General features: G+C 42.1%; 1 protein-coding gene across 8 annotated transcripts in view; it reads right to left on the minus strand.

Moving 5' to 3' along the window:
- Nucleotides 1-13,426, minus strand: part of ACACA (acetyl-CoA carboxylase alpha) — a 328,759-nt gene that overhangs the window by 25,983 nt on the left and 289,350 nt on the right. For all 8 annotated transcript variants that reach the window (XM_066363215.1, XM_066363212.1, XM_066363211.1 and 5 more), the window contains 3 exons: nt 12,230-12,326; nt 9,094-9,190; nt 7,284-7,419 (listed from right to left, as the gene is read on the minus strand). In XM_066363215.1, the coding sequence (XP_066219312.1) occupies nt 7,284-7,419; nt 9,094-9,190; nt 12,230-12,326 (330 nt within the window). The remainder of the gene's footprint in view (nt 1-7,283; nt 7,420-9,093; nt 9,191-12,229; nt 12,327-13,426) is intronic.

Raw genomic sequence — 13,426 nt, forward strand, 5'->3', positions numbered from 1 at the left:
ACTTTTTGAAGTCGGGGTGTATTTAAAATCCTACAAATAATTGTAGGTGTACTATATACAAATTTCTGGGAAATGTTATAATAATTAAGTCAAATATTAAAGAAAAAAATATATAAAGTCCAAGCATGCTTTTATGGTAATTAAACGAAATAAATACAAGAAAATTACATTTATTCTGACATTAAAAAACATGCTTATGTTACATTTTTTGAGTTATGCTTTTTAGAATCTGTAAAAAAGAGGGGTTAAAAAGTAAAAAAATGAGCCCTGGCCGGTTGGCTCAGCGGTAGAGCGTCGGCCTAGCGTGCGGAGGACCCGGGTTCGATTCCCGGCCAGGGCACATAGGAGAAGCGCCCATTTGCTTCTCCACCCCTCCGCTGCGCTTTCCTCTCTGTCTCTCTCTTCCCCTCCCGCAGCCAAGGCTCCATTGGAGCAAAGATGGCCCGGGCGCTGGGCATGGCTCTGTGGCCTCTGCCTCAGGCGCTAGAGTGGCTCTGGTCGCAATATGGCGACGCCCAGGATGGGCAGAGCATCGCCCCTGGGGGGCAGAGCACCGCCCCTGGTGGGAGTGCCGGGTGGATCCCGGTCGGGCGCATGCGGGAGTCTGTCTGACTGTCTCTCCCTGTTTCCAGCTTCAGAAAAAAATGAGAAAAAAAAAAAAAAAAAAAAAAAAAAGTAAAAAAATGACAAAAAAGTTACCTTTATATATATATAAATACATTCTTAGTAAGATTTAGTAAATTCGGCAGGTCCCTGCGCAAATGTGTTGTTTTTTCACTCTTGTGTTTATGAGAAACATGAGTCTGATGTGTCCTAGCGATTTCTTCAATGTTTGAGCATGTATTTGAAAGGCAAACTCTCATTTCCTCGTCAATACATTCTCTTCATTTGAAGAATTCCTCTCTTTTTACTCTTGAATTGAGTGCAGAAAACCCCCACCATACATATCATCTTAACTTTACACCAAACAAAGGATAGAAGAAACTTGCCTCCAGTCTTTCCTGGGAACATGGAGGGTAGTGTAAACAATCCAGCACCACAGTTTTAACAGCCTTTTGCGACCTAATCAGGCAAGTGAGGTGGGGGGTTGGGCAGACTGTCAGCTTACAACCAATTCCCCACACCTCTGTCCCCCAAAAATATAAACTCCAAAGGCCCTGTTGTTTTTTTAGTCCTCAACAGGCACATATTTCTCTGGATTATCATAGGGCACACCTAGAAATCTTCTAGGGCACACCAGTGCGCCCTGGCGCACACTTTGAGAACCACTGCTTTAGGGTTATGATTCCAGATGTCTAATCAGTACTTCAGTGGAACCATAATGGATCCTTTTTAAATACCAAATAACAGGTTCAACGGAGTTCAAACTTTCCTATCAAGGAAAGGATCTTGATTTGGAATAAATCAATTCTGGAAATCCAAAAGCAAAGAAGCATTTTTCAGGCAGTCAAGAGGAAACCAAACAGAAATTGCTTTCATTGTAGCAACTGGCAAACTAAACTGCCACCCTCTCCAAAGCAGAAATGGCTCTCTACACAAACCCTCAGTGAGCACAGTTCACTGTTGGGCACGCGCCTTTCCCCACTGTCCCAACCCGACTGACTGGTCTGGGAAGGCTTCAGAAACTCCACAATCCCTACTCTATGAGGAAAATATATGATCCTATACTCTGTGCGTATGATCAGAGCAAAGACATTTATTCCTTTGGGAGGAATGAAAAGACCAAAAAAAAAATTTATTGCTAATTACATAACTGTTGTATGGAGAGCAGGAAATAAAGGCCTTCAAGAGCTTTAAGCTAATTTTGTGGTTATGAAAATAATTGCTCAACTCAAATTATTTTAACTAAATTAATTCTTTAGTGGATATTTCAACCAGTGCTGCATAATAAAATGATTGTGTAATTAGCAATACATTTTTCAGTGCTGCCACAAATACAGTCTCAGAACAAGGAACAGAATGGAGTGTCCCTCACAGTGTCATGCAGAGAAGTAACGAAAGACAAACAAAAGAAGCAAAGCAACAGAAAAACAGCCACAAAAAGTGATCCTATGTGAAAAAGAAAAAAGTAAGCCAGAGGTAAAAGAAGAGAAAGTTTTCACCTCTTCACTTGCTTGTTTGTTAGAGACACATCTATACCAAAATCTGTCTCTGTACTGTCTATGATTAATAAATCCGGGTCCCCAAAAGGAAGGGGGGGCTTTAAAGTATACTTCCATTTAATTAATTTAAAACTAAATGTAAAGGTTTTGGGATGAAGATGAGCGTGCGTGCATTTTTTATTTCTGTGAAATAGACTTTGGTCCCTCTTTTTCACCACTATGGGCTAGTTTACTGACTACCAAGAAGCATGATTTCGTGTGTGTATACACACACAAACATTTAGTCATCAGGAAATCATCTTAATCTTGTGTCCAAGAGACAGGTGAGTAAACTCAGGTTTAAAGAAGTGACAGAGATAACACTCGAACCCAGATCTTTTGGGATCTAAAGTCCACACTCCACTGCCTCATTCGTAACGCCTCATTCTTAACTACACAGAAAGGCACGAGGCTGAGGCAATCTGCTTCCCAGCATCTGACATAATGGCTGAGAAAATAGATACCAGAAGACACTTGAATAAATGATTCAATATTTCTAAATTTTGCCTGGATTCTTTGTCTGGTCAGAAATGTCAGAAATTGTACTGATGATACCATCAGCTTGTATCTGACTGCCAAACAATTATCTTCAGGCCCAAGACTGAGTAGAAAGGGGGCATCAAGGTTTATTACAGCTGACAAGCTGGGGGCTAAAAACAACACCTCCATCTAACTTGGAACACCAACAGACCCACAATTCAATCATCAAAACACCCAGAAAGCAATAAAGGCTACTGAAATATAAACACACACACACACACACAGAGTCTACAAACAACAGGCTCATACTGAGTCACAGCTGCCCCAAACCACACATTTTAAAAGGCAGGTTGAAGCCCTTGGCAACAATGTGACACACTTGTCTGAAATCCATATTAAAGAGACTAGCAAAATCACAGCCAAGAATAGCAGGGGAGGGGCTATTCCCAAGGGTTTAGGCTAGATATCAGTCTAGGGAATTTTAAAGCTATGCATGTGCTGACTGTCAATTCTCAGGCCATAAGAAATGCAACTGAAAATGGAAAATACTGATAGGTTCTTCATTGGAGAGGTGGGAGCTTGGAGCTTTCCAAGCATTCTGAGGGAAGAACATCTGCATGAATGGTGATCAGACAGCCTTTCCAGTGTGTTTTCAGCACCCAGACACCAACCCTGCCTAGGGCCTTCACTGTTACACAACATGGGCAAACTGTAACCGCCACATGCACCAAATGAGGGAACAGGGTGGTAGGGTGTTTCCACAGTGCTCCACACTCTTGAAACTGGAACAGAGCACATTGACTTGGGGAGAGACTATCCGTTGGAAGCTGAAGGTAAGCATTAGACATACACACATAATGCCTCTCATGAGTTCATTATGGCTGTCTGACACTGTATTTCAATATCCCAGTAATCAGAGACTTTAAAATACTTCATTCCACTTAAAGTTTTCAATAAATGTTTTTTTTATTGTTATTTATAACCTGTCCCAGGAAGAAATAATAAGTATAACATGAAAAGCCAACTGAGAGTGACCCTGTAGCACCAGCAGTGAGGCGGCTTAATATCACTGGGATTTGCATCCTATCAAGCTATTCATGCTGAGGCTGGGACCCTGGTGCTAATTTCTAGTAAATTTCACGCTTGATGTCTCCCTGTTGTGGGTCATTGCTGGTTCGTCTAAATAAACTACTTCCAAATGGCTCTTCCATCTAAATATTCAGCCAGTTTTTATAATTTAATTTTGCATTATGCTGAATAGCCTTCCGGCCAGATAGAGCTCATTGGAAAAAAAGCACCAATACCATCTTGACATGCTTTTATTTATTTATTTATATTTTTACTGCTCGAATTAGACCTCCTAGGCCGACTAGTAAAGAGTTTTTTTTTCCCTCCACTAATGTCAATTTTCAGCATAGCAAGAGCTGTCTCTAATCTTTTCCTACTCATTACACACAATTTTGGAGTCATTTTACCCACAGTGCAGTCGGCTCCTGGCTGTGTGTTTGTGTGCACTGAGGGATGGCATAATTGTTTATTTTCCCTCCCTGCCTAATCCCCAGCCAGTACTGAAACCCAAACTGCAAACATCTCCCCAAGGGATATGGAGTGGCTCTCAGCTTAGGTCCGGTTACATGAGATAATACGTAGAAAACATCCTGACCTATATGTAAATATTAAAGTCGATGTTCTTCCTTACCCCTCCTTTCACACCAATCTCTATCTTCCCCAAAGCCTTTTTGTCTTAAGTGATATGTAAACAGATGCAGCAACACCAAAATTCAGAAAACAGATCTGGCCCAGGTCTATATCAGGGCAATAACTCATTCTTTTGCCCAGAGGCAAGGGGGAAGAGTAAAAGGGGACTTCTCGTTTAAAGGTATAGATATTATGTTGGGATAAAAAGTTGGGTACATATAGTGGTGATGGTTATACAACATTGTGAATGTATTTAATGCTGCTGAATTGTACACTTACAAATTGTTAAAATGATAAATATTATGTTGTATTTTACTACAATAAAGAACCATACCTCATTTCTGAGCTCTTGTCAAAATAACCAAGGACAACTACAAAGCAGAGGGGAGGCAGATGAATAATAACTTTCTAGGAACCTAGAGACTCTAGTCTAAGGATATTTTAGTAGATCAGGTCTGGTACTAGGCTCTAAAAACCAGCCTACTGTGCTAAAGGAAGTCAGACAGATATATGTTCCTTCCCCAAATCTGTAATTTTTACCTAAATGATCTTGGCAAATTTATTTAAGCTAACTCTCAATTTATGTAAATTGCAGGTAATATTATAACCTACCCCTTAGAGGGGCTTGTTATAGTGATTATCTAAGATAATACATGTGAAATGGTTACCACAGTTTCTGGTGTAAAGAGCTTAATGAAACTTACCGTACTTCCCCATGTAGAAGATGCTCCCATGTATAAGATGCACCTTAATTTTGGGACTCGAGATTTGAAAAAAAGACAAGCACTAAAAAGCAGGAAATGCAAGTAAAAAAATCTACAACCACTTTATAAGACGCCCCCAGTTTTAGACCCCAAATTTTTCAAAAAAGGATGCATCTTATACATGGGGGAAATATAGTAATTGTGGTTTTTTTTCTCATTGTTACAGGGCTAGCAGCCAATCTATAAGAGGCACGTGGCAAACTTTTGAACTCTGAACTCTACAGACAAAATAGCAAGGCTGACTTACTCCTAAGTAATGTCAGGAAAAGTGAATTTGCAATGGCCCCCAGATTTAGGATCAAGTGAAATCTGATGCTAAATGAGTCATATATATGTATTTTTTTCATATAAAAAAAAATATATATATAAAAGGGCTTTCAGTTCTCCCCAAATTTAATATAGTATAATCTATCTCTCTCTCCTTTTTTTTTTTTTTTTGCTGAGAGAAAGACAGGAAGTAAGAGAGATGAGAAGTATCAATTATTCATTGTGGCTCTTTAGTTCTTTATTGATTGCTTTCTCATATGTGCCTTGACCAGGGGGCTCCAGTTGAGTCAATGACCCTTTGCTCAAGCCAGTGACCTTGGGTTCAAGTCAGTGACCTTTGGGTTTAAGCCAATGACGATGGGATCATGTTGATGATCCCACACTCAAGCCAGTGACACCACATTCAAGCTGGTGAGCCTGTGCTCAAGCCAGTGACTTCGGGGTTTCAAACATGGGTCCTCAGCATCCAAGGTTGACAGGCTGCACCACCACTGGTCAGGCTATATATATAGTATCAATCTCTCTTGAACACTGTGGTATTTTGTTTATACTTTATGCATTATGGCTTTATCATTCTGCTCAAGACATTTTTTCTTGACTCCTTGAGGCATTGTCTGTTTCTGACTTGTTTTTCTTTTGTCTATAGTAGCTGACATAGCTCCTTGCACATAGGATCTCAATAAAAATGTGTAGGATTGACTTGTTTAACCTATACTCTCAATATCTCATGGTATTTCCACAAATTTATTATCTCAGTCAAAAAGTATTTCACCGTGATAGTCTATGAAAGTGTACAAACATTAATTTGCATTATAGTCTAAGTCTTTCCTAAGAAAGTGTAGAATGCGGTAGTCCTCCAGCAAATGTGGACAAAGGGAAACTTTTCAACTAAAATAACAAAACAAATCACCCTAGTCTTCTACATCTTGCCAAGAAGGCCTGGCCATACAGGGCTTTTCCTAGCCAGGCAAGGAAAGCAGCTGGCACAAGGCTATCCTCTCTCCATACACAGCTGATCATCTATAGAAGAATAACTGCCCCAGCATCCTCCTTCAGAGCTAGAGATGCTCCTGCCCCAAGGTACTTCCGGTGCCTGCTGAGGTTCCTTCTTTTCCATTTCACGTGCCCTTCTCTGATCACTTTGCTTACTCAGCAGCACCAACTCCCCCTTCCTTCCACTGCCATAATCCACACATCAGAGCCCTGAGTTCTGCGGCATTCAGCAGCAGACTCATCCTCTCCTGGCACGCAGGACCGCCCTCAGCATGGCCATGGCTCTGGCCACTGGAGAGCGCTTCCCTACTCTGAGAGGCAGAGTGTGTTTCCTGCAGTGTTCCATGAACTGTCCACAGTGGTTATGTACACAGAGGATTCTCAGCAAATGGGGATACTAGCTGCCTAATCACTAAGCGATTCCCATAGCACAGAGCAGAGCCTTTATAATAATATTGGTCTAATATGCTGAAGCCACATGCCCAGGGCTGTTGTTAGATAATAACAAAACATATCACAAATTACCACAAAGAGCAGCCTCTGGTATAGACTTGGTTCATTTTCTTCTGGTAAAGGCTAATTTCAGTATCTATCTTGGTCATTGTAGAGTGTTAAAGAATAATATCAACAAAAAGTATGTCCAGAAAAGGGGAACAGAGGCTAGTACAATTGTATTTCTCCAGGACTATTATTCACCTGTGAAAGCTAATCCACAACAGCAGTCCATTGAGATAACATTAGCAGACTGCCTGATCCTCTGAATTTTCCCATTCAAGTTGCCACTCAGAAGACATCTCAGAGGGTACATAACCCTCAAAAAGCCTAGTGTGATGAGCTGCTAGGACACTCACAGGCTCTACCCAATACAAACCCTCTCTCCCATGCTGCAGGGTTCAGGGGAATCAGCTATGCCCCTCCAGCCCAGAGCCAGGCCAATCACCTTTCATCCCACCAGAGAAGCCTCTCCAGTTAGCAAAGACCATCAGGGGCAGCCCTTCCCGGTTGAAGTCCTTGATAGCCTGATAGGTCTTAAATGCAGAGTCTGGGAACCAAACCTGGCCAGCCTGCTGGATTATCTATTGGAGAAAATGAAAGATAAACACACTATTAACAACACAGTTTGAGGGGAATCTCTCCAAAGTAAGTAAGGTTTAACTGATTAAAAATTTAAAATCAAGGCTCCATTGGAGCAAAGTTGGCCTGGGTGCTAAGGATGGCTCCATGGCCTCTGCCTCAGGCGCTAGAATGGCTCCAGTTGCAACAGAGCAATGCCCCAGATGGGCAGAGCATCGCCCCCTGGTGGACTTGTTGGGTGGATCCAGTTGGTTGTATACGGGAATCTGTCTCTCTGCCTCCCTGCCTCTCACTTCAGAAAAATACAAAAAAATAATAATAATAATAATAATAAAGTAAAAATTTTAAATCAAACTAAACAAAAACTGTTATTCATCATGAAGATAGTCTTTGAGTAGGAAAAAAAATTCTGGATCTCTGACTTTGTTAAACACCCCTCTTTTTTTTTTTTTTGCATTTTTCTGAAGCTGGAAACAGGGAGAGACAGTCAGACAGACTCCCGCATGCGCCCGACCGGGATCCACCCGGCACGCCCACCAGGGGCGACGCTCTGCCCATCCTGGGCGTCGCCATGTTGCGACCAGAGCCACTCTAGCGCCTGGGGCAGAGGCCACAGAGCCATCCCCAGCGCCCGGGCCATCCTTGCTCCAATGGAGCCTTGGCTGCGGGAGGGGAAGAGAGAGACAGAGAGGAAGGCGCGGCGGAGGGGTGGAGAAGCAAATGGGCGCTTCTCCTGTGTGCCCTGGCCGGGAATTGAACCCGGGTCCTCCGCACGCTAGGCCGATGCTCTACCGCTGAGCCAACCGGCCAGGGCCAAACACCCCTCTTTTTGAGTCCAGATTACACCACAACTCTTTAGCCAAGAAAGGGAAACCTCACCACTTCTAATAGAAGAATGCACCCTCAAGGTTCTAGGATTCCCAAGGGCAGCTACAGACTCAACTAGACTCCTCCATGAAGCATTCAGTTGTACACAGGTTCCAAGACCTCTCACCTCTGTGCTTACTGCAGCTTTTCCTGCTCTGTGGTTAATCAACAGACACTAGACGTGATCCTGCTGCATAACCTCTTCCCCAACTTCTTCACTCATTTTCTGGGTCTTGTCAGGGAGTGAAAATGTTATCCATTCTTTAAAAAAAAGATGGACTATGGTGTTCACAATTCAGCACACTCCATTATTAATTCTAATAATAGCTCTTCCGTGTGTACATTCAGAGAATCTGGGACCAAAGAGCTCTCAGCATTGTCTTGGCTGCCTTTCTGTAAGTCCATGTCCCCAACAAAAGTAGACTGTCTTCCAGCATCAACAAGAGGCCTATTTAATTTTTCAGGCAGACTTTACCTTGCAGTATATTTAGAGTCACCTTAAAGTGAGTACATGAGGGTCTAAAATCATTCAAGGCTGCTGACTGCCCTTCCATCTAAAACGGGTGGGTTACAATGCTCCCAATACATCCACAGGCCCTGCGGAAGGCAAACGGCTCCCAGCACAGGTGACAGAGGAGGGGTTAACGGCAGGTGCGCGCCCTGGGTCCTGACTTCTGAAGGGTCCCGCAAAACCCCACCTTGACACTTTTTTCTAATGACAAGGGGCCCAATATTTTCTTCTGCGCCCAGGGCCTCAACTGACATTAATCTACATCTGACAGGCGACCACAGTACCTGAGGTGACCTACCTTGGCTTCTGAATCCAGGTTTGCAGGATCAGCTGGGATACTTAGTTCCACTGTTCGGGTTTCTACCGCAACTACTCCCACAGGTATTCCTCCTAATCTGGTAAAAAACGAGCCACCTAAGAACCTAATGCGTGTCAACATTACAGCCAGTCATTTATTTTCCAATCCCTTATCAAAACATGGGGGGGGGGGGACACTAGAAACAAATACAGAAAGCAGGGGGAAATCTGACTTTCCTAAGGGTAAAATATGACACTCTAGATTTGGTGAATATGGTAAATTTTTGTAAATATGGTGGGAAATGACCCTCAGAATCACTCCGGTTTCCCACCACAGGATAAATTCAAGCTGAGGGTTATACTAGGGCAGCCTCTAGCAGTTAAGACTCAGCAGGCTGGCATGTGCATGCACACACATGCGTCTTTTTGGTTGCCAAATGAAATTTCTCAGTTCACCATAAAACAACCCTTTGATGAAGATGAAGGGAAATGGTCCAGTGGTGGTAGGAATCTGAAACTTTCAGGAACTGTTTTAACGAATGATGGCACTGCTGAAATAGAGCTGTAGGTTTCTATGGAGTACTAGTATCATGGTTCCAGATAAAATTTGAGGGTCGAGTCTCACCATTGGACGTGTGGATGGGGAGGGTGTAGGTATGTTGCAGGGATGAAGAAAAATATGTGCCAAGCATAGATAGGGAGGTGGTTAAACAACTTTCTTTTTCACTGGGAAAGAGCAATGGGACAGGGATAACTTTCAGCAGTAATCTTGGTGAAACAGGTGATCTGTATTGCAGTATATATTTAATCTCCAGGCTACATTTAATTTTAAAAACTGTCCAGTAGCTCAAAACTTCCATATCTATATTCCACAATACTGTCCCAAATTGGTCCTCAAGATTTCCTAGTAAAAATCAGAAAGAGACAGAGAAAGAGAGGAGGGGGGAGCACTGCTAGGTACAGGGTGAGTCCTTACTCAGAAATGTAATTCAATCTTCACTCTCTCAGCTGCATTCCTTGGGGCTGGGGCTGGGACAGGTTATAGTCTTTCATTCCCCTGTAGCATCTCCATAACAAACTTTTCCATGAAGGATGGTCTTTGGTTGTTACACTGGCTACTGGAAATGGATTCTTGTCATCACAAGAGGCCTGACAGGGCCCGAGTGGGGACCACCCACCCCCTTGTCACTTGCCTGCACTGAATCAGAATCAAAAGCCCTCTAGACAACCAGACAATGAGCAGGAGGTACACAGGAGGGTTTAGAAATATTTCTGCTCACAATGATTAACAATCCAACTGGAAACTTGTAATTGCAAAAGCCACCCTAAATCGGTAACTTATAACTTATATATTAGGGCCCATGTGACCTAATAAAGAACATCTTTATCCGAGTATTACAGTTATTTATTGAACTTGAAAACAGCTCAGAACAACTTCTGTTTTCTATTATACTTCATATAAATTTTATCAGGCTAGCACATGAAGATGCTACATCTTGTTTTATAGTGTGTCCCTGGACAAGGTGCCATGGAATAATAAAAGACAATTTACAGCCAATAGCACACATATTCCAAACATACATACCAAAGATGAGTTTTGGCAGCACTTACAGTAACAATCCCAGAAGAATACATTTATATTTATTTCTCGAAATGCCATTGCTTTTGAAAGAAGCTAGCTCCATTTGTGTTATATATACTTGTGAGCATGTGTATGTGTTTGGAGCAAGAAGACCAGAACTCATCAGATGGGAAGAAAGGAAGAAGTCACAGTGAGTGTCGCAGCAAACAATGGCAGAGCTAACCAAAGCCAAGCTTGATTGATCTCGCTCGTGGACAATCACTATTCTTCCGATCATCACTGTAAAGCATTATTCTCTTGTTTCCCATGGGAGGATCTTAAAGACCTTAACAAAGGTTTGGCTTTCAGAGGGTTAAAATCTGTCATGATTTTACAGACAGGAAAATTGAAGCAGAATAGGCGACAGGCAGATTTTCAGAAAAGTTGGTCTGAGTATGGTGTGAAGACTCCCTATAGCAAACTGATATGATAGGTCCTGGGTAGGAGGGCTCTCTCTGGTGCATCCCCTGCCCCTCCACATCCCCACTGGGAATTTTACCAGGCACAAAGAATAATTCCCACTGGGACCCAGAAGCCTGGGATTAGGTGGAAGACCTAGAGACACGAGAGCGTACAGGAGATAGTCCCTGTGGGTTTTAGTCTGGGTTGACTCCAGGCCTGACTCTCTTGTTTGGAGTCACAATGGAAGATCTTGTCTGTGGGCTTGCCATCTGATGGCTCCTTGTCACTGGCAGCATGAGCCATGCTGACCTGCTGCACTGAGGGAACCACAAAGCCTAGAATTATTTTCAAGGCTAGAATCTAAATCTCAGCCCAATGTGGCATGTTTAAGAATCTTGAGCAGGTGCCACTTTTCACCAAGATAAGAAAAACTGATTGCCCCTGAGAGGAAGGTGAGCTCCAGATGTGGGTCCCTAGGGCAGCATGTCTCTGCAGTGCAGAATGAGATTAAGATCAGCCTTGGCAGGTGCTCGTTATGGTGAGCGCTACAGATTATTTCGTGCAGAGCTTGCTATTGAGTGAAGCACTTCTTAGAGTGGGTATTAAAATTTAATAGAAAATTCAATTTCCCACTTGAAAAATAAAGGTATCCCAGCTTATTTTACTCACTCCTGGTTCAGGTAAACTTTTTTTTGTAATTCAAATCTGGTGATAAACCAATATAGTGCATCTGTTACTTAAGTAATCTCAATGCTGTGGAGGAACTTCTTTCGAGTTACACAGAAAAGTAGATGAGACTGATTCACTTGTTACCTATCTCTGAAGGGCAGGGCATTGGTGGGCCGTGGCTATTTACAGCCTCAAAATAGCTTTTCTTTCAGCATTATAAAAAGGAAGTATTGTCAAAACCAGACTTTAGATTAAATGCATCATTGGAATGACACACTAAATAACGACTGGGAACTAGCCCTCCAGTTATGCTGCCTTAGGAATGACCATAATCCAGTATTTGTAGAAAGTTTAGACAAACAGAGCATTATTGGTTATGTAGCCTTGGCCCTTTCCTGGTTTTAGTTGGAAGGAAAAAGAGCTTCCAGAACAAAAGAGCTCTTACCTGGCTCTGCCAACCACCACAGTCTGTGCCCAAGGTTGCATGATTTCTGAGAAAGACCCATAGTCAAAAAATCCACTCAACCACTGACCCTTCTGGGCTACAAAAGGAAAAGAAAGAAAACAAGAGAGAATAAAGACAGTCAATCCACTGAAAATGCACCAGAACTGGCAAACTGATGGTTGGATTTGGGGGATTATTTTGAGGAGTCTGTTGTGTTTTTAATCATATTATAATAGATGGAAGCATTAGGCAGCTGAATGTTCATCTGCCTTCAGACATCATCTCCTATTTCATTTGCTAGGCCACATAAAAAGACTCATTTATCAGCAGAAGCATCATTTATTGTTAAACGATGAGGTTCAGCTAGCAGAGAGAGTTGGCATTGCTTTTAAATAAATAACTTGGCTTTTTTTTTTTTTTCAAAACATCACAAACATTTGTCAAAAGGCAGCCAAGTCATTAAAGATGTTTTCAAAATGTCCATTTCTATTTTAAAACTAAGCTTACAATTTTGTCTGATTCTACTGATTTTCTTTTAATGGAAACCTGATGACAGCCAAATGATAACTATTAATGACCAAATGAGGACCCAAATTTGGGGAAGAAAACAGGAACTCAGCTTTTCTGCTAGAAAAGCAACAAGATATACTTCCACTTTGTTTACAGCTGACAAAGTATAATCTTTTCACAAGAAAAGGCCAGGCCCACATCCTATTGACAGATAGTAAAAATACAATGGTTAAGATGCACATACTTAATGTCATTAAACTCCCTTGCACAATTTCCTTTACTGGCGACACATGTAACTTTCAACATCTTAGTTTAAGAAAAAAAACCCTTTGTTTCACAGGTATCCATGTTTGACCAGGGCCTCATAAAAGCTTCTGCAAATAACTGTTTCCTAGTGTGCCCTCTCAGTTCATGGTCTCTCAGTGATTCTTCTAATTTGAACATGGCCCTCCGCCCCCTAAAAACCCAAGTCCAAAACCAATTAAAAGTGGAGATCCGAGCAAGCTAACCTCTGCTGACTTAAACAGGATGGAGAGTGTTTTATCAAGACTAAACTTGTAATTACTGTGTTCTACATTCCTTGCCTCTATGGCCCCAGTGTAAAATGTGATCATCCATTTCAAAATTATCTCTCTATCGTGAGCCCAAAGCCAATCGTTTAGATTCTGGTCTCGTGTTGGGCGTCAG

The sequence above is a fragment of the Saccopteryx leptura genome, chromosome 2 (genome assembly GCF_036850995.1).
Source record: "Saccopteryx leptura isolate mSacLep1 chromosome 2, mSacLep1_pri_phased_curated, whole genome shotgun sequence".
NCBI classification, from domain to species: domain Eukaryota; kingdom Metazoa; phylum Chordata; class Mammalia; order Chiroptera; family Emballonuridae; genus Saccopteryx; species Saccopteryx leptura.